This window comes from Sylvia atricapilla, chromosome 1 (assembly GCF_009819655.1).
Source record: "Sylvia atricapilla isolate bSylAtr1 chromosome 1, bSylAtr1.pri, whole genome shotgun sequence".
In the NCBI taxonomy this organism is placed as follows: Eukaryota; Metazoa; Chordata; class Aves; order Passeriformes; family Sylviidae; genus Sylvia; species Sylvia atricapilla.
In genome coordinates, this window is record NC_089140.1 from 54,938,852 (window position 1) to 54,958,951 (window position 20,100).

Here is a 20,100-nt window from a genome sequence, read left to right on the forward strand (position 1 = left end):
AGTGCAATCTAGGCAATCCCTTATTTTTTAGATAACAATTCAAAGCTAATTTGAAAAGTTTCAAATTGAAACTTTTGTCAATGGCAGTTGTTTTGTATTTGATTCTGTGGGTTTTATTCCTTGGAAATATAGTGGAAGAAAGTTTATCAAGTGGCTGCTTAAGCCTTTTTTTTCCTCATTCCTAAGGACTAGGACTACCAAGTAAATAGACAACAAAAGAACTAGCTGATCACCAGGTAAATACAGCCATCAGAAGTTAAATTATTAATCATGTTTTTTGGTAGGATCTTCAAACAACTTGAGAGGATGGTCCCCTTGTATTCAGCGCTTACATCATCTGAAAGTTTTACTGAAGATGCAGCACCCCCAAATGGAAATATTCTTGATGACATTTATAAATTACATCAGACATGAATGATGTTCTTAGTTAAATTTTGTGTGTTAGTGTAGAATCTGCCATATGTTATGTCAGTACCACATTGCGTGGCAATTCCTTTCTACTTGTAATTACTTGACAGGATCTAAGTTTACCATTTTATTAAATTTAGCTTTTCATTCTCGATGCTAATTGGACTTAAATATTTAGTTCATATATTCTTAGCAACATGCTGGGTCAACAGCGGTACTTATTTTAGATACTTTAAAAAAAAAAACTTTTAATGTCATTTGAAGAGGAAGTTTAGTGGTAGCTGGGTTAGTTTAATTATATGAAATGAGGTAGCTTTTATCCTGTTTTATTTTATTAGGTTGAACATGTTCATCAACTATTTTATACAGTCTTCAGAAGATTACAAAAAACATGAGTATAGAACATTTACTGAGATCTAGTTTGTGTTCATTCCTTTAGTTTTGAAAATTTATTTTATTGTAAATGATACAGACTGTTCATACACATTGATAGATGTTCTCAAACTTAACCTCAAATGTTATTTCTCTGTATGGGTATGCTAAGAAAAAAAATGCTAGCCACTTGCCTTCACTACATTCTGGACTCACTCAAGCCCTTCAGGCCACCACATGTTCAAGATCTTTGATTTCTCTGCTCTTTTTTTCTTTTGTTTTCTCATAACCTGAATTCAAATCTATATATGGATTGCTTACCACTTGGGCCTAAAATAAAATACTAGCCACTTAACAGTCCAGATTTCCATTCTTTAGCATGTTGTAGAGCCCTCCAAGGCTTCTGTGGAACACAATCCATTTACCCTTCTCCTGTCCACATGGGCCACCAATACACTGAGCTATTCTTGTTGCTAAAGTTAATTCTTATCTAGAAGGGTGGTCAACTGAGGCTTAAGGGGGAGGTTAAGCACTCCCTGCTCCTGAGCATAGCCTTCATTTTACCGTTAAGAACCATCAGATGCTTTCCAATAACCTGTGTGCTTCAAGTCTATTTTCTCTTGTTCTAAACCTAGTGCTACTTGCCATTTCCTTACCCGAGCCATATACCTAATCCTGACTTTAACCCAGATATTCCACAGAACAAGATAAACAAGATGTTTAAAATTTATTTCAGCCTGTCCATGAGGTGGGGGTGGTGAAGTTAGAGTAATCCAAATGTAGGGCAGACAAGCCTTCATCCATCTTTAGCTCTACCTCAAAAACACCCTACAGGTGCTGACCTAACTGAGCAAAAATAAACTATAAACTATAGACTTCTATTGACAAGAGACTTCCACTTTGATACAGAAGTGCACAAACAAGAGCTGAAAGGTAGGCCAGTTTCTACAGCTCTCAGCCTGGCCACTTTTCTGTTTAGACTACCAATGATAAACTTGCAAATAGGTTGGTTGTAAAAGGCTGAGCTACACATTCAGTAGTCCATGGAGTTATATGGGTGGCATCTAAAAGAACCTGTGAGGAATACTTTATTTTAGCCCCAGTCTGCTCCACTGTCTCTGTATGGAATTGCAGGGATGGCATGATGATTGCTTTTAGCAAATGAGTAAGTGAACCCCAGTTATGTGTGTACATGGCATGAGCTGCAGGGCTTTCATGAGGATAAGTTTCCTTAGCCTCTGACTTGGAACTTTTATATCCAACCATATGACATATTTATACTTCTGATTTGGATTGGGAAGATGGAGAAACGGTTACAAATTATCCGTATTAAGATTAGGATTGGTGTTTGTAGAGGCTAAATTGTAACACTGTACTTTAGTTCAGCTAAACATCTGTATATAAATGAAAAGTTGGAAATAGGATAAAAAAATCCCCAAACCATAGGAGGCAGATGCTATAGGAGGTTGTTCCCTTCTGAGCCTTGCACTACTGAGCCTGAGTGCACATTTGAAAATGTGGATGTGCACCACTGATATGGAAAAAAGAGTCTATCGTGACAACTTTTGATGCTGTAGTTTGTTACCTATATTATGAGTGTGCATACTACAGTTAACATGCTTCTTGTTTCAAACATGGTTTGAATGTACTGCCATGATCAGGAGGCTTACCTGACAGCCACCTCTTTGAAAAGGAAATGTTGAATTTTCAGAAAGTCCCCTGTTCTGGATCAAAGCCAGGCCACAGCTGGGGGCAGACTGTTTGGCTCATTGGTGGCAAGGACCAGTGTGAAGGCCTGTGATGATTCCATATCCTAAATTAAATTATTTCTCTTTAAAATTCTCTGTGATACTTACTAATATTTATGAAGAGGTTGGTGATGAGAGTATGAGGTATGAGGTATGGTATAAGGGTTTTAGGACTAGTTAACTGTCTTAAAAACAACCAAAAATGCCCACATATGCCAGAAAAATGAACATAGCTATTGGCAGCAAAAGGCTAGACTATGTCTTTTTTTCCTTCTCTGATATCATTCTTTCTGTCTTTCTGCTGTAATTATGTCAAAAGTTCCTTTCACACGCCATGTCCACAGGTAGTGTTGTGACAGCTTCATGATTATTTTGACCTCTAGTTTCCATAGTAGCAATGCTCACCACCCCTTTATGTAGCCTGATTTTGTGCTGATTTTGAAGCTGGCTGGGCTTGGGGGAAGAAGGTGATCCCAGAAAGAATATGGTAGCACTGGAGTTGTACATTCTTTGTTTTGAGAAAAATTGGTTATAATGTTTATATGTTTATTCATAGTATCTGCTGATTGCTACTGTTTCAATTTTGGGCTTCTGGGTTTTGTTTTGGCTTTGTTTTAATTTGTTTTGTTTTGTCATTAACTGTGCAAATAAATAGTTTGGTCAATTTGTAATGGGAGAGCAATCTGAATATCAATCTATGAGATGGTTCTTTCCCACAGTATTCTAGCAACTACTCTATAAAGATTTGGGAGTTGCTTTAGAAGAAGGATGAAGCCTATTTGCAGCTATATTTAAGTCTTCAGTATTATAATGAACAGATAGCAATGGGATTTAATAGTAGAATGCAGTTAAATACAGTATAAAGTATAAATTACTTTTGAGATTGCTGATTGAATAGCCTTTATTGCTGAATTATTGTAGCATACTTATTATCTGGTGGATGACCATCTACTTATGAATTTAATGAGGGGAGCAAAATGAACGCCATGTTTTAAATAAGCATCAGCCTTATAGTTCTTTAAATTTTATGAATTTATGTTGAAAACAATGCAGATAAGAATAATGTTAATATTGTTTGATGTAATCAGAAGAAAAACCTAATGAGGTTTTTTTCTTTGTTTGTCTGAACTGGAGGACAACTTGTAGTGCTAGCAGAATTCCCTCATTCTTTCTTGCTTTGAAACCATGGGATTCTTTGCTAGAAGAAAAGCTGCTTCACTAAAAAAAAAAAAAACCCAAGCAACATTCCCCCAAGAACTCCCTACTTGGAAGTATATTTACATACACACACATATACACACGCCATACTCCTGCTTTTCTCTCTCTTTCTCTTTTTTTGGACAAAATAGTTTCTTGTGTGAACTCTGGAAATTGCAGAGCACAAAACACCCTATGCTATTTACGCCTAACTGCAAGAACAGAAGTGTTGAAAGTAGCTTTTGGTTTGTGTCATAAATATTAAATTATTCCTTTTTCTTTTCACTACAGGTACTTCAAAAACTAGGAAAAGCAGATGAAACTAAAGATGAACAGTTTGAAGAATATGTTCAAAATTTCAAACGGCAAGAGGTCAGTTACTTTTTCAGTTGCTTTAATTGTATCTTAAGAATGCATGATATTTAACTTGCTGATTTTAAGAAGGGTAAGATTTTAATTTTTGGTGGGTACAAGATTTTGTTCTGCAGCTTTCAAAGGAGATAACAGTTGCATTTGTGCATGCAGAGTGCTAAAATATGGGCTGAAAATAAAAGGACATTTGTAGTCATATGTAACATCATCATGCTTGAACCACTTGAGATCAGTATCAGTACATTTTCACCAGTAATTGAGGATAGAACCAACCTCAACTAAATGCAGCTTTGTAGTCTCCTTCTTACAAAGAAGAGACGTATTTCCATGGTTTCATTTTGTGGATTACTTTCATTGGTGCTATATAATAATATTGGATTTATAAGAGTGACTGCACATGTTGTAAAGCTCACTGTGGGTGCTGGGGTCTGTGGTGGCAGTGCTGATGAAGCACAACTAGGCAGCAGTGCTCAATTACTCTTAGTGTTAAAAGCGCAACACAGGAAAGCAAAGGTGCTTCAAGGAGTTTATAATCTACTCCCAATGCAATCCTAAATTCTATCCCCAATTACTTGTTTCTTTGGTGGACAGACTTTTTTGGCTCTGAGGTGATGAATTGCAATTTATGTATAGTACCTCTAGTACAAATTGATGCCTACCATGAACTGTAATAATATCTTGGTAATACCAGCAAGAAAATACTCTTGTTACATAACTATGAACTGATGTATCTGTTGTCTTTGTGAGCTGTTATTTAGAGCTCCTATAGAAAGGAACTGGAGAGTGAGAACTACTCCCACAGATTTTACACAATGTAAAATTTGGCTTATGTCAGTGTTTACAGTTTCTGCTCTGGATCAGTCCTATTCTACCAATAGGAACTTTCCTACTGGAATAAGAATAGCACTTTCCTCCTTTCTATGTAAACACAAAGCCTGCATCCTTACTGCTAGAATGCTTATTAACTCTTTTGCATCTTACTGTCATTTAGCCTTTATTTTCCTGTCAGTGTAGAAGAGAGGGAGGTTTCAAGAGCTACTGAGCTTTCCTCTTCACCAAGGAGAAAATACTGGGAAATGAAAGAATCTGTTTCTCTGAGAAGGGTAGTTCCTTCCCCAATTTTCTTGAGGTCAGGAAGATGGTGGGATTTAATAGAAGTTTTGAAACCCTACAGAGATGTTGTATTGCTTTTCCCTTTTCTTCCCTTTCCACTTTTCAAAGTTTTCTTGATTTGACTTTTTGATTAATTGATGTTGTTGCTTATTCTTGTTGTCCATATCCCAGCTCTTTGCACAGCTAGTAACTGTGTTTGTAGAAATGAGGTACATCACTGAGGGGTTTCTTCAGTATAGGAGCAAATGGAGCATCCCCACGAAGAAACAGAATTTGTGGTACTTTTTTCTTTTAGTTTAAAATTCTCAGACAAAAAAAAAAAAAAAAGGAGGGGAAAGACAAAAAGTCCTTTTAAGCAAAATTATGTCTCAAGTATTGGTTTTTTTTCTGTCCTTTACCAAGAATTTACTGTAATGGTGATTTTAAGCTGAAAATCTTGCTTAGGGCTAAGGAGGATATTAGCATTCCTTTCTTTTTATTTCCTCATTCTTTGATGTATATAGAGGTAGTAATAAACAGTAAAGACTCTGCAGGAACTGCATGATGCTAAATCCTAAATGCAAATGTGAGTTGGGACCAGAAAGGGAATTGGGTAGGGAGGAGTGACTGCAAAAGGAGATACTACAACTACCGTGATGGTCACATCAGATCGGGCTAAGTGACACAGTGGCACACCAAAGGGGAGAGGCTGTATATTTACTGAACTACTCACACATGCTTACTGTGTTTTCAAGGAGTTCTGTTGCACTCAAGTCTTCAAATACAAGGGGGGAAATGCTGCAAAAGCACTGTTTCTGCCATGTTCACAAATAAAAAGCATATAAATACTTCAAATTTTCTAAATTTTGTCCATGCTTTGATTTACAATTTATTAGCAATGCAAAGGTATGAAGCATTACAATGTATATCGGAATTATCATTCTTACTGACTAATGCCATGCAGAACTGCTGCCTTCTGTGAACTCAGGCAGCCATCTCTTCTTGGTTTTCTTGGTTTACATTCAGTCCTGCTGTCAAGTTCATTCTGCAATTCTAAAGGCTTTAGATAAAAGTCAAATTCTAGATATTAAAGGCAGTCTGGTAGATTTATCCCTGTGCTGAGGTTCACCAGACTGTTGATGTGGGCCATTCAGGAGGCTTGCAAGAACAACCAACCCTGTTAGAGTCTGCCCCATTTTTTTCAGTTCCCTCCAGGATTATTTGTTCCTCTGGTGGTCATTGACCTAACAAGGCCATGGCAGAGGAAGTTTGAGAGCAGGTCTGAGCTTTACCTTGTTTCTTGCAATCTCACTTAGCAATGATTTGTCTGTTCCCTGGCCACCTCACCTACCCACAGTTCATTCTGAGGAGCACTATCACTTCAATTCTAATTCTAATTCTCTTCCTTGCAAGTTCTTTGTTGCCGGTGATGCTATGTGTGCCCTGGGGATCCTGGTAAGCAGCAAGTTGGGAAAATGGTCTGATTATCTTGTTTGCCTGCATTACTGAGCCTGCAACAACCCTTGAGAGGTCAACTAACCTTAAGTATAGAATGATCTTTTTATTAACACTCTCTAGAGATAATAAATGAGGATTCCCAGTTCAGCCCGCTGAAAGGAAAAAGGAAAGAGCATAGTGTTGATTATCCAGGAAACAGAAAATTGAAAATCTGAAATATTTGCCTGAATAGCAGATTAGATGGTGGGTCTGTGCCAAACTCAGAAGAAGGCTATGTGTAATATGTGCATGTCATAGTTTGATACTGGCCAAACACCAGGCACCCACAAAAGCTGCTCACTCACCCTCCCCTGCCACAGATGTGCAGAGGAGAGAAAAATTTAATGAAGGCTTCATGAGTTGAGATAAGGACTGGGAGAAAACACTCCAAGGGAAAACAGGCTCAACTTAGAAGTAGAAAGTGAGTTTATTACTAACAGAGTCAGAGGAGGATAACGAGAAGTAAAATAAGCCCTTAGAAACATCTTTTTCCCCCAACCCCTCCCTCCTTTCCACCAATAGCAGAGACAGGGTATGGGGGTTTGGTCAGTTCATCACCCAAGGTTTTCTTACACTGCTCAGGGAGAGGAGTCCATCCCTGCTACACTGTGGGGTCCCTCCCACGGGAGACAGTACTCTGTGAACTTCTCCAGCATGGCTCCAAATCTCATGAGCAGCACTCCTACCAAAACTGCTGCAATGTGAGACCCTCCCACAAATAAACAGTCCTCCCAAAACTGCTGTAGTGTGGGTCACTCTTCCACGAGGTACAGTCCCCCAAGGACAGGCTGCTCCAGCATGGAAGCAGGGGCCCAGTCTCTCCACCAGCTCTCCCACTGGATCACAGCCTCCTCCAGGCATGCACCCACTCCAGCATGAGCACCTCCCCCATGAGCTGTGAGTGGATATCTGCATCCCCCGTGGATCCTCATGGGCTGCAGGGGCACAGCTGCTTCACCATGGTCTTCACCACGGCCTGCAGAGGAATCTTGGCTCCAGCACTTGGAGCACCTCCTGCCCTCTACTGACCTTGGTGTCTCCATATTGTTTCCTTCACATGTTTTCACCCCCTCTTCTCTGGCTAGCAAAAAACTGCGCATTCATACTTTGTTTTGATTTTCTTCTTAAATATGTTATCACAGAGGCATTACCGTCATCTCTCATTGGCCCAGCTTTGGCAGCAGCATGTCCATCCTCAGAGCCGTCAAGAGATTGGCTCTGCTGGACATGGGGGAAGCTTCCAGCAGCTTCTCACAAAGGCACCTCTGTGGCTCTCTGCTAACAAAAACAAGGCCATGCAAAAGCCAACACAGTGCAGAGATCTATCTGGAGAAAACCATCATCTAGTTTCCCCAGTCATCCATTCCCATCTCTTTCTGAGTGTAGCTGGATAAGAGCCTCTTCTGGACTAAACAACCCAGAGCTGGATTACCCAGATGAATCACCATGGAGAAGCTGAGTCATCCCATGTCCAGAGACAACAGAGCACAGTTGCTTTGCAGAGCCTCAGGACTTTCTCTGTCAAAATGATTAAGCTCCTGCAGCTGATGCCAACAGTAAAAGCATTTATATTTGTAACAATGAATACAGCAGTTTTTCATTTTCCACTGAAGTTGTAAACTGAAAGTTGCCACTCTAAATTAAGAGTGTTCTTGTGGAACAAAGAAAATTTATCAACTTATATGACAGTATGACACAGATTTTCATTGTATTGCAAGAAATTTCTTGGGATTTAAACATTTGTGTTGCACAGCTAATTGTGAATATGCTCAGCCTCTTAATTGACTCTGAAGTTCAGAATGAGAGAAAAAAAGAGAATTTCTGCACAATTTTCTCATTTATCTTGTGAAATTATCATCAAAGGCCAGTGAGAATTTACCAGAAATTTTGTCTGTATTCTGTTTTTCAAGCAATTGTATCTTGCATGTTCTTTTTCTTTACAGGAAATGCAGTAGCAATTACCTTTATCCCCATGCATATTTTAATGACTCACAGCCATTAAAAGTCACACTTTATTGCTCTAAGAGAGCAATATTCTATTTCATGTATATGCATACTTACCTCTCTTTATTTTTCTACATGTAGTTATGAGACTTCTTTTACTTCACAGACTGTAATAAATGATTAGCCAAATTATTGAATAATTGAATAATTGGAGTATAAATTTTGAGAAAGCCACAAGCAAATGGTGCTGAGCCCAGGATCGGCACTGGATGAACTTTGGATTCAGTCTCTATCGCCCTGAACCTCCCACTGTTCACAAATTCTGCCTTCGTAGGGTCCCTTTTTATACAGGTTTTTTTGGCTGGGCAGGTGTTTTCTCATTATTTTGTCCATCTTGTTCTTCTAACATAATCATGTCCTTTTTTTTCTTGCTGCCAGTCTGTCAAAAAGTTTTCCAGGAAGGGATGAATACTTGGTTCCTTTTTACAGGAATCTGGTATTGGAATGCATGCCTTTTATAACGCAGGTTGTCTTATCACAGATGCATATCAGTGCTTATCACGGGGGCATTTTCTGGCCCATCCCTGGAGGAGGCTCATCCTCAGTCGATGTCACCCTCTTTTCTATTGCAAATCGGTTTCTTCCCCTGCTGCTGCCTGTGGTTTCACAATTCCTGAAATCTTTAATTCTTAAGCACGAATTATTTTATACCATATATCACACATACCACAGTGAAAATATATTTTAGTGCTTAAACCCATAAATATTATGTACTGTGTATGTGCACAGAGGAGATATAACAGTTACTACTACAAAGCCAGCTTCCCATGTCATGTTGTCAGAAAAAAAGCAAAATGTCAAAGGCTGTTGTTGCTAGTTTATAGAACTAGGTGAAAATTAAGAGCTTTTTTAAACTGTTGTTGAGTGATCAGAATCTGCTTCTGGGAACTGTTTTACTTAATGTGCACCTAATTGTAAGAGCTGCTCATTGGGTGCAATTGTTATGGTTCCTGAAAAGGCTTATCCTGTCCAAATCTTCTTTCACACAGGCATGCTTGGCTGCCTTACAGCTGTGTCAAGACATTGTTTAAAAGCTGGTTTGTAGACAGTTAACATTTTTGAAGTGTTCTTTTTGCATCAGCTGTGCCAATGATTTTTTTAAAACTTAGTCATGAATTAAAATACCCAAGATGAGATTCATCACCTACACATAGTTGCCAGATGTGCCTTACAGTGTGCCACCTGGCCCCCAGACATTGCTCCAGGAAAAGATGTATGGCTTTGACCACAGTTCTGTATAATACCTGCTGTCTTGAATACCATGTGGCATCTCCAGCTGCAACAGACACATATATTTTGGCAGCTGAACCTTGTGCATAGAGAGTGATCCAGTTCTAGATTGCCACACCTGAATATGGGAGACTGTGTTTCCAGAAGTTGGGTATTCCCTCAATGCTTGTGCTGAACTGGGCAGCAGGCAAAGCAAAAACCCGTCAGTTTCCTAGGGGCATCTGTGGGCCTTAATGTCTGATCAGTCCTGTCTGGGTCCCCTAATCCTGCACATAGACCCAGGAATCCAAATTTACCTCAGCCGTTGGCATAAGTTACACCATAGACTCATTCCCATGCCAAGGGAATCCCTGTTTCAGCTGTATCTCCTGATGCTCCCATCTGGATCTCTCAGACAAACCCTGGACCTGGTCCAAACCCTCATAATGTTACGGGTTAGGGTCACTGTCTCTGCCCACCTGTCCCAGACTCTGGAGGAGGCATAGCCTCCACTGGAGTAACTCGTGGCTCCTGGTACAATCCCAGCAACTGTGAGTGTTCTGGGTTAGTTGTCTAAATGTTGGCATCTGTTGCCGCTTGCAAGGCCCTAGCGTGTCCTCCCTGGTTTCCAGCTGCTGTTCAGAAAAGCTGGTAGGTCTCTAAGGACCGGTTGTGTTTGCTATTTGTGCATGTATCACAAACAGCACTAGGTAACTATATTGGAGTGAATGGTTTTGACTACTAGATTTTCTTAATTTCTCTCCTGACTCCACAGGTTGCTCTTAAGAGATCTACATTGGTTCTGTGACAAGAAGAGACAGTCAACTCATGTAGACAGTCATGTCTTAATCTAGAGCTGGATGAAGGAAATGATTAATAAAGGGAGTGTTGTGGTTTGAAAACAAACCAAGTGGGAGGCTCTAAGTCAGAAATACAATTTAATGAGAAGGAAATAAAATAAAATAAAATAAAATAAAATAAATGCAACAATACAAAAAGAAAAAAACACTGACAGAGTCAGAATACAACCTGATCAGAGTGATGGAAGCAGTCCAGACAAGGTGGTCTTCCTGAAGCAGTGATCTCGTAGAAAGGTCTGGTAGCTCCAGTTCTCTGGGAATCCAGTGAGTCAAGGCTGTTTCTACTGTCCCAAATCCCAGCTTATATCCAGGTGAGAATGCTTGGCTCCTCCCCATGGGCAGAGCATCTCACAATGGGATGATGAGTTATACAGGAGGTCCTTGATGGCCCATTAAAGAGAGATAGCTCCTGGAGGGAGTTATCTATGAGTCATGCACAAGGCATTGATGGGCCATTAACTGAAGATGGTGATAGAATACAGCCTAAAATACAAACCAGGACAGGGAGCTTCAATGTATATTACAAATAACAACATTAAATTCAATCTGTGTTTTGCAAAATCCTTTTTTCTCTAGGAATTATTAATTATATCTACATAACCAACTTTAAACCGATCTTATGTCCCCCATTTAAAACCCCTTCATTTTACAGGTCTTGTACATGGTCTTGAGATGGTGTCATAGGTTAAAACAGTTTGTTATTTTTGGTTAATACAATATTGCTCTGCTAGGACCTTAAAATTCTTTGGAAAGGACAAGGATCTATCAGGGGCTGGTTCTTGGACTGGCATGTAGTTTTGGCCACTCAGAAAACAGAATGTGACTTATGGTAATACCCATATAAAGCTGAGACTAGGTTCAAGCCCTCCTTTTCCTCCCGCCTGGTGACCAGGTAATATCGTGGGCAGTGAAGGGGCGCCCGGCTTAGGCCTCGCTGCTCCGGACCTGGCCAGGCCTTCAGGAGCTGCTGCCCATCAGGGGGAGTGGTTTGGCTGGCTGAGCCCCCTTTTCCCCCGGCTGCCAGCGGGGGAGAGGTGGAGGGCTGCCACTCGGCAGCGCTGTCCGCGTGTCTGGGGCCATGGTGGAGGGGGGCTGAGCTAGACCGTGCCCCGACCCCCTGACTGCTGGCACCTCTGGCCTGGAGGGAGGATGGGATCCCCTTCCCACCCTATGCTGGGCCCCAGGCAGCAGCTGCAAGCAGATCAAGGGTGGAAGAGAAGGCATCCATCAGCCTCCCCCCACACGGGCATGGCTTTGAAATCTTTGCAGCTGCTGTGGCAGAGATCACATGAGCACCACAGGCCTGGGCATGCTTTAACTCTTTTCCTGGCACAGACTGAGACTTTTTTTAAACTCTAACCCTTCTCAGAGATGAGAGAAAAGGCCAAATTAGAGATATGTAAAGAGACAATATGGAGATCTCAAAGTCAATAAACGAAGAGTGACTTCATAAGTGGAAGAGATAACAAGTTGCCTGAGTCCTAGGCTGAAATCTCCTGGGAGTTTTAGTAACTGACTGTAATACGAATATGCCGAATATACCAAAGTATTCCAAATCGTGGATAATATGAACTGGGGAGATGATTTGTGGATTTTAAAGCAAAGATATCAGTGATTTACTGAGTGAATATTGAATTAGAAGTTGTGATTTGGTGATGCCGTAAGAGGTTTGAACAGAGAGACATGCGAAGAAGCCCTCTGCCAGTGAAGAAGTGAGAAGACATCTCTGTTCTCTGGGATGAAGAATTCTTTGCCTTCAAAGTTGTTTATCTTTAAAAGTGCCACCCCAATCTGTGAGTCTACGGCCCATATGTGTGGTCACGGGAAAGGCTACGTGATATGGGAGGTTCCACGATTGTAGAATTTCTTGGGCAGGCTGCTTTTGTGTGATTTAGAAGCCACAAGCAGACTGTTTCTCTTGTGGAAAGTTATCAAAACAACAGGAGAGACTTCTCTCTCTCAAAGACTGAATGAATGACTGTTTTATAAGTGGTACTGACCTGGAGTTCTGAGTTTTGACACTTTACATTGTTTGTAAAAAATAAACAGTTTGTGGTGGGAGAAAGGGTTGGTTTAGAAATTTTATTTGTGTGGTGTTTTTTGCTTCTCTTAGTGTGTGTTAATAAAATCTATCTGTTTACCTTAAGTGAGTCCTGTTTTGCATTTTTTTCCAAAATCCTATCTCCCAAGGTAAAAAAGAGCAAACACTAAATTTGGCGAACATGAAACCACTACAGATGGATTAAAGAATCCAGGCAGTAAACAAAAAATGGGAGCTTTAAAATGACTCTGAATGGGTGACACACTTTCTCCTTAGCTGATGCGCAGATTTTCTTGGTTGTCTGTAGAATCTAATACTAAATTGCAGGGGATTCTTGGTACTTGTTAAACTACAACTATTACGTGTTCTGTACAGTTCTGTCCATAAAAGACTCTTTTGCTAAATAAAAGTGATACCAAGTGTCTCTGGTAGATACTCTACATTAAACCCAACATAGGAAAACACAGTCTAGACTAAAGGGAGGGAGTTTTTTTCTGTGAACCAACAAGCGTTTATATTCAGGGAGACTGAGTCTGACAAGCATTTGGGGTAAACCAGGAGTGTACTTCAGATGCTGGATGATCCCTAAACTAAATACACTCTATACATTTTATATATACAATGTACACAAAGGTACAATGTATTTTGAGATCATGGGAGGGATTTCTCTGCTATTCCATTCCATCCTGAAATATGTGTTTAATAATTTAATTAACCTTATGTCTTAAGGGCCATTTTTCCCAAGACAAGAAGAAATATAATGTACCATTAAATCTCATCTCAACCTCATTCATTTCCAATCAGGCAAGATATTCAAGAAGGTGAGGCCCTCTGTTTTATGCTACAAAATTATCACTGTCTGGACAGCCTAGATGCACTTGAACTGATTCCTCAGTAAAAAAGAGAGAGCAGCTGATGCAATGTTTTTTCTTTTTTTGATTCTGACCATTGATTGCTCCAATTCCAGAGTCCAAACTGTTTTCACTCTGTGCATGTTTTGATTGCCCCTTGGATATAAACTATTATGCCTCTGCAGCTTTAGTAACTGTACTAATTGTTTTTTTCCCTAGTGTAGTTGAATATTCAAAGTTATCTCTGGCTATTTTTAAAGGAGACCTGTATATGTTTCTTCAGAACCCCTTTGGGATAAATGACCGTGGGGATAGTTAACATAGCGCAGTTCAAAGATTTAAGACATGGGATTAGACATGATGCAGTTTACAACAAACAGTTCTGGACAGTTTCCTACATGATCTGGTAATACAGAGCTTGTGTACATTATTTACAAATGTAGTTATGGCTATGGAGCTGTAGGCATAGAGGCACAAGCAGATGTTCAGAAAGACTAGCTTGACGTGAAATGTGTATAGATTACTTTTAACCATAGAACTTGGAAGATTCTTGCTTCCTCTGCAGACTCCAATTTTTAATTAAAAGCATTCTGGGCCCTACTTTGAGGACATGAGTATGCTTAAAGGATGATGTAGTAACTGTGAAGAACTGCTTAGGGAGGGGGAGGTTTAGTTATGAGGGAAGGTTGTAATTTCACTTAAGGTGAGTGCCACATAATTTTCTGTTTAGTCCTCATCTGAAACAGAAAATGATGGTTCAGTAAAAGGGTTGGTTTAGTGTCTCTGCAGGCACAGAGCTTTCTTAACTTGGACATCACTATTAACACAAGGCAGAGCTCCCAGGTTCTTGCCGTTAGAGTTGATTTTTTTCTTTTTTTTTTTTTTTTTTTTTTTTTTGGATTAGTGTAAATTATCTGAGAGGCATGTTTCATTTGATGCAGTTTACATCAATTCAACATGCTACTTAATAACTGGAATAACAAAATTCTTATTTTTCAGCCTTCTTAGTGGCTGGGCCACAAATTTGATGCTCTCCTGGAAGATACTGTTTGAGAAATGAGACTCCTTAAAATTTTTAGAAGTTTATTAAACTACAACAAGGGGCAAAGCAAGGCAAAGAGTGCTTAGCCACAGCCAGGGGCACAGCCAGGCACGTGGCAGAGGCACAACTCCAATAACAGTAACATTCCTTATATACTCTGGATATTGCATTAGCCAACACTGCTCCTCCCAAAGTCTGCCAGTTCTTTGCCGTCCACTGGGCAAAGACCTTCTTTGCAACATTATTGGAGATGAGGTGTTGCCCTGCCAAGTCTCTCCAGTGACAAGCTTCCCCTTGCAAGGAGAATGTGTACACATCCTCCTCCCACGTCTCTGACAGCCCTGATGGCCAGGGTTGTCTGGTGGCAACAGTACAGGGGGGAGAAGACGGGACTAGAGGGAGAACAAGAAAGGGCCTAAAAACAACCTGGATCACCAACATACAACAGCAGAATCACACATAAAAAGAACTTTAAACCCCAACAGAACCTCCCACAACACACACAATATCCATTCCTCATTTTCGAGAGCCAATCACTACACTACCCTTCTATAACACACTGGTATGCCTTAAACCTCTGTGTTTCCAGAGAAGGTTGCAAACCCAATTTTTTCAAGTGATGCACTAGATAAATATTTCAAAACCCAAATCTCTTAGAGCTTAAAAAGAAAAAAGGCAACCCACTTCTTTAAGAAAAAGATTCAAGAATTTGGGAGACAGTTCTAGGGAATATAAGGAACCTGATTATTGGAGTTTAGGATTTTTCTTTTTGTTTCTTTCTGTCATGGAATTTTGTCCCATCTGTCACTAAGAAACCGTCATGACCGATACCTAAGAGAGACAAAAGAAGTCGCCACAGGAAAGGTGCAGCTGGCTACTCTCTTAGCTGGGGGGGTTTGTCTTGGAGGGGCAGAGATACCTTGAGAACTGGACCGGGGAAAAGGGGTCCAGGCACAGCTCCTACCTCTCTTGCTCTCTCGGCTTTGAAGGAGAACGGTCAAGTTGCTGCTTACTGGGGTAGGTGAGTTTGCTGCCACTGCTGGAGCCCAACACTGTCCTGCTTCTGCTGTGGCTCCACACTCTCTTGCCTGGTGGGATGCCCCACAGTTCCAGCTAGAGCTATGGAGTTTCTGATACATCTCATTTAGCATCCTGGGATCTTGCTCATCCCTGACATTCCAACTTGCTGCTTCCGAAGCCCTTGCTACAGCTCTTTTTGCTATCCAGAGGGGCCACTAGGATCAGCTGCTCCCATTAGTTTGTGAAGGAAGCCTCTTCTCCATCTCTTTCTGCCAGCTGCATCTGCCATTACCGTGTGGAGAGAGATAGCTGAAACTCGCGCCACAGCGCCCCCTGCAGCCGTGGGGGACTCACCGCACCTGCCCTGCCTGGCCAGGAGCCACCAGCGCCCCTGCTGGCTGTGACTGTAACTACACCAAAGGGGAAAGTGCCTGCAGCCGAGGGAAGGCTGGCACTGGGTTTCTGTTTCTGTTTGTTGTTGCTGCCGTTGTGGTTGTTTGTCTTGTTATATATATACTAGTAAAGAACTGTTATTCTTTTTCCCATATCTTTGTCTGAAAACCCCTTAATTTCAAAGTTATAATAATTTGGAAGGTAGAGGGTCATATTCTCCATTCCAAGGCAGTATATATAACCAGGACACTGATAAATGGTAAAATAGAGTACTCTGACAAGCAGATAGATTTCATATTGAATTACAGATTGGTCCAAGAAGCATTTTATTATGTTAAGCTTCTCTTAATGTAATAGTTATTTTCATTCATACTACAGAGTTCTGTAAAAGACCAGTAAATAGTACCTAAAGTGTTTAGGAATAAAGAGACAGCACTGCTGAACCCTGTGACAAGTAACAGCACATTACAATAAAGAATGTCTTCCAGGTGATACAAAAAATGTTTCCTTTTCAGCTATTTCTCTGATGTCTTAGAAATGGAATTACAAAATTCTAGTATCAATTAGAGCTGCATTAATAATTTTAATTTTTAATTGTTGTATTGTTATTATTATTATATTTGTAATTAATTACCCTGTGCTCCAGGTTCAAAATTTTCGATGTTCTTGCCTCTCTCTAAATTGGAGTGATATATGTGGGTTTTGTGTGTTATTCATGTGCTGACCTTCCCTGGAAAGAGGTATTGTGTTTACATCCTGTACGTGACATGATAGAAAAATCAAACTCTTCTAACTGGAAAGCTGTAAATTCATGATTCCTGGCAAATAGATCATCCAGTTACAACTTTCGTGGAGGCAAGGTGGTCTTTAATTTCTGAGTGGGTGCAACCGTTTTTCTAATCCATCAGGAAGCAAAAGCTGGTTAAACAGAAGTTATGGAGTTTTAGTTTTCATCATTAACTTTTTTTAGGTCTCATCAGTCTCACAGCCAACAGTGCTATGGCTCTCTTTTTTCTTACTTCCAGTGCTAAGATACGCTTAAATGCTATGAATTTAAAAGAAAACCAAAACTAAACATACCCAAGAATCAGTAGTGCTGAAAAGGCCTAATGCTGCTGTCAGTGTATATAAGGCCTGTGGCTGTAGATTGCTAGATCCTGAAACACTGAACCTTCTTATCTCACTGACTGCATGTGTCTTTAACAGCTTTATAATACTGACCATACGATGAGACCAGAGAGTAGAAAGGTGATAGGCTACACTGCTCAGAGCAACAGACTATTATTTGGGACATTGCTGTGAAGAGCTGTGTTGACTTTCCCCAAAATGGATGTTGGTTTGGGTTGTTGACATGCCTCCCTTGCTCTTACGCGAAATTGAACAGGATTATGTAATAGATTTTTGGTGATTTGTGTATTGAGTTTGATCAGGTGAGCTAAGAACACTGATTTTTTGTGCTGGAGTCTGATAGAACATGCATAGTGTTATCAAACAAACTGGTTGTGAGAAGTTTGCTATTGAGATTTTCCTCTGGCGTTTCTTACATCTTATAAAACTCTGACTCATTTTGCTGACTTATGTTGAATAAATGGAAAAGGTTATGAAATTATAAAGGAAGTGTCAGTGCTGTCTTGAGAAATTTCATTTCAGAGGGATACAACATTGGTGAAAGGGCACCTACCTTTCATTCTTCCTCAAGAAGCTGCATCTCATTTAACAAAATTCATGGCTTTAATGAAGATACTTGGAGTAGTGGTTTCAGAGCTACTGGCACTTTTAATTTGATAGACCAGAAAGTAGGAGTGCACCAGTAAACACCCTAAAGGGACAACAATAAATTAAAAACATTAAAAGCATTAAATACATGACGATCTTTTAAAAAGTACTTTTTAAAACCTGTATTGCAAGATGTGCATAGTCAGCAGTGCAGTAGTTTCATCTTATGAATTTTAATTAGTCTGTTAGGTGACAAAAGTATATCTGTCTTCACTAATAATGGCTTTACTATAGAAAATGTATACACCAGATGCACATTTTTCAGAATTCACAGGGCTGAGGGCTTTTCATGCTGATTTTTTCTGTGGTATTTTTAGAAATGTCTGATTTTGTTGTCATTGAAACTGAGAGGTTTTCTCTCAAATTTGGTAGGAGCTGGGCCTTGCTCATGGATTTTTCAGTCTCACATCACACAACAATTGATAATGAGGGAAAATCATATGACTCTATCATGCTTAGATACTTCAGGTGTTTACTTCAGGTGGTTTACTACCACCATTAATGGTTGTATTAAAAATGTTTAATAACCTAGACTGTGGGAGATGCATATTAAAATTACTCATTTGAATGAAGTGTCAGAACTCATAGCAGCACATCATGTTTTACTACTTTGACTTTTTTGTATTTCTCATTTTTTCTTATTTCTCATTTCCCTCAACAGCAGTTGCTGATGATGCACAATGGTAACCAAGCACAACAGATCTAGCAGTGGTTTAGGGTAGGAGTTGTAAAGCTATATAGTAGCATAATTATAAACAATGTTTGAGCAAAGTGTTTCCCTGACATTTGTGGTGTGCTGCTTAGTCCTAGCGACAAAACATCATGTGTATGAATAAAACTGGACGTGAAATCAGCTAAGGAGGCTCTCAGCCTCCTGTGGTTTGCCTCTTTCAGAACACCAGAGATTTTTTAATAACTAAAAGTTGTTACCATATGGTCACCTGTTCAGATGAACCATGATGAAGAACCAAGTTTCTGTGCCTTCTATTTTTACCACGTTATGAGACCAGGACTCGGATGTAATGATGAGAAAAGGCACTTGGTTTTTTAACTGTAATTGACCACTGGGAGCAGGAACCCAGGATAAGCCCAGGCTCCTCTCAGCAAGCCAGAAATCCAACAACAGTGTGACTCCACACAGAGTGCTCCTTCAGACCCTCCAGGTTTTTAAGAAGAAACTCCCCCCGCCCCGAATCTGACAGTCCCTTTTATCCTCTTTGGTTCCTCCTGATTGGTGCATTTTGGCTCTCACCCTGATTGGTTAGTTGTCAGGGCTCTGATTGGTCGTTAACAAGAGTCACTCCTGTCCAATCATTTCCCAAGGGTGTCGAGTGATTGGTCTTTCGTGTCCACCAGTCATGGTTCAGGGTGATGTAACCTGTGTGAACTCGGTTTCCCCCTTTCCTTGTTACATAGCACTTTATACCCCTATGCTGTCACGGCGACTCACTGCAAAAACCCCTCTTGAAACGTTTTATAACAATTCCCCTTCTATAATTTTAAAACAGATACAACTAACAACAAACAATTACAGAACCTCCTCTTGAAACGTTTCATAACAATTCTCCCTTCTATAACTTTGAAACAGATACAACAACAAGCAATTACAGGAACCCCTCTTAAAACATTTTATAACAACAATAGCTCAGGCCAAAGAAGGTATGAAGTGAAAAGATAACTTCTGTGCCTTAATGTTACTTCTCACAGTACAAGTGATCCTCCCAGGAGCAGACTGACATGCATAAAAGGGGAACTTTCATCTAGTTTCTGCCGAGTATTTGCTGATCCTCCTCTTCAGACATGAGATCAAGAAATTTGCTTCTGGGTACAATCTCTTTTCCTCTGTGGAAGCATTGACCACTTAATGTCTTGGTCCACAGAAAACAGATAACATCTGTCATCCCCTTGCCTACCACTTGAGCACAGAATGAAGTTAGCTTCTGCTGTGTTATGTAGCATGAAATAATGTGTTGTAATGACACTTTTTCTTAAAGGAAATAACATCAAGCTACTGCTCCAGAACTTTCTGGTTTTCTATAAGTAATTAAATCTGAGGTTAAATCCACTGATACTCACCCTGCACCTATCTGGTACATGTTTTGATATGCAGCTTTGATTCCAAAGCAGAGGAAGAGGTTGCCTTTCCTTGGAGTCTTTTCCTTGGAGTGAATATGGTTCCAAACCAGAAAATGATTGGTAGGCTGGCTGCTCCTTCACA

At 40.1% G+C, this 20,100-nt stretch overlaps 1 protein-coding gene across 1 annotated transcript in view; it reads left to right on the forward strand.

Annotated features, from left to right (window-relative positions):
• The window catches only part of AMPH (amphiphysin), a 123,520-nt gene that overhangs the window by 50,895 nt on the left and 52,525 nt on the right, over positions 1-20,100 (forward strand). Inside the window, exon 2 of the mRNA XM_066323100.1 lies at positions 4,017-4,097. Within this exon, the coding sequence (XP_066179197.1) occupies positions 4,017-4,097 (81 nt within the window). The remainder of the gene's footprint in view (positions 1-4,016; positions 4,098-20,100) is intronic.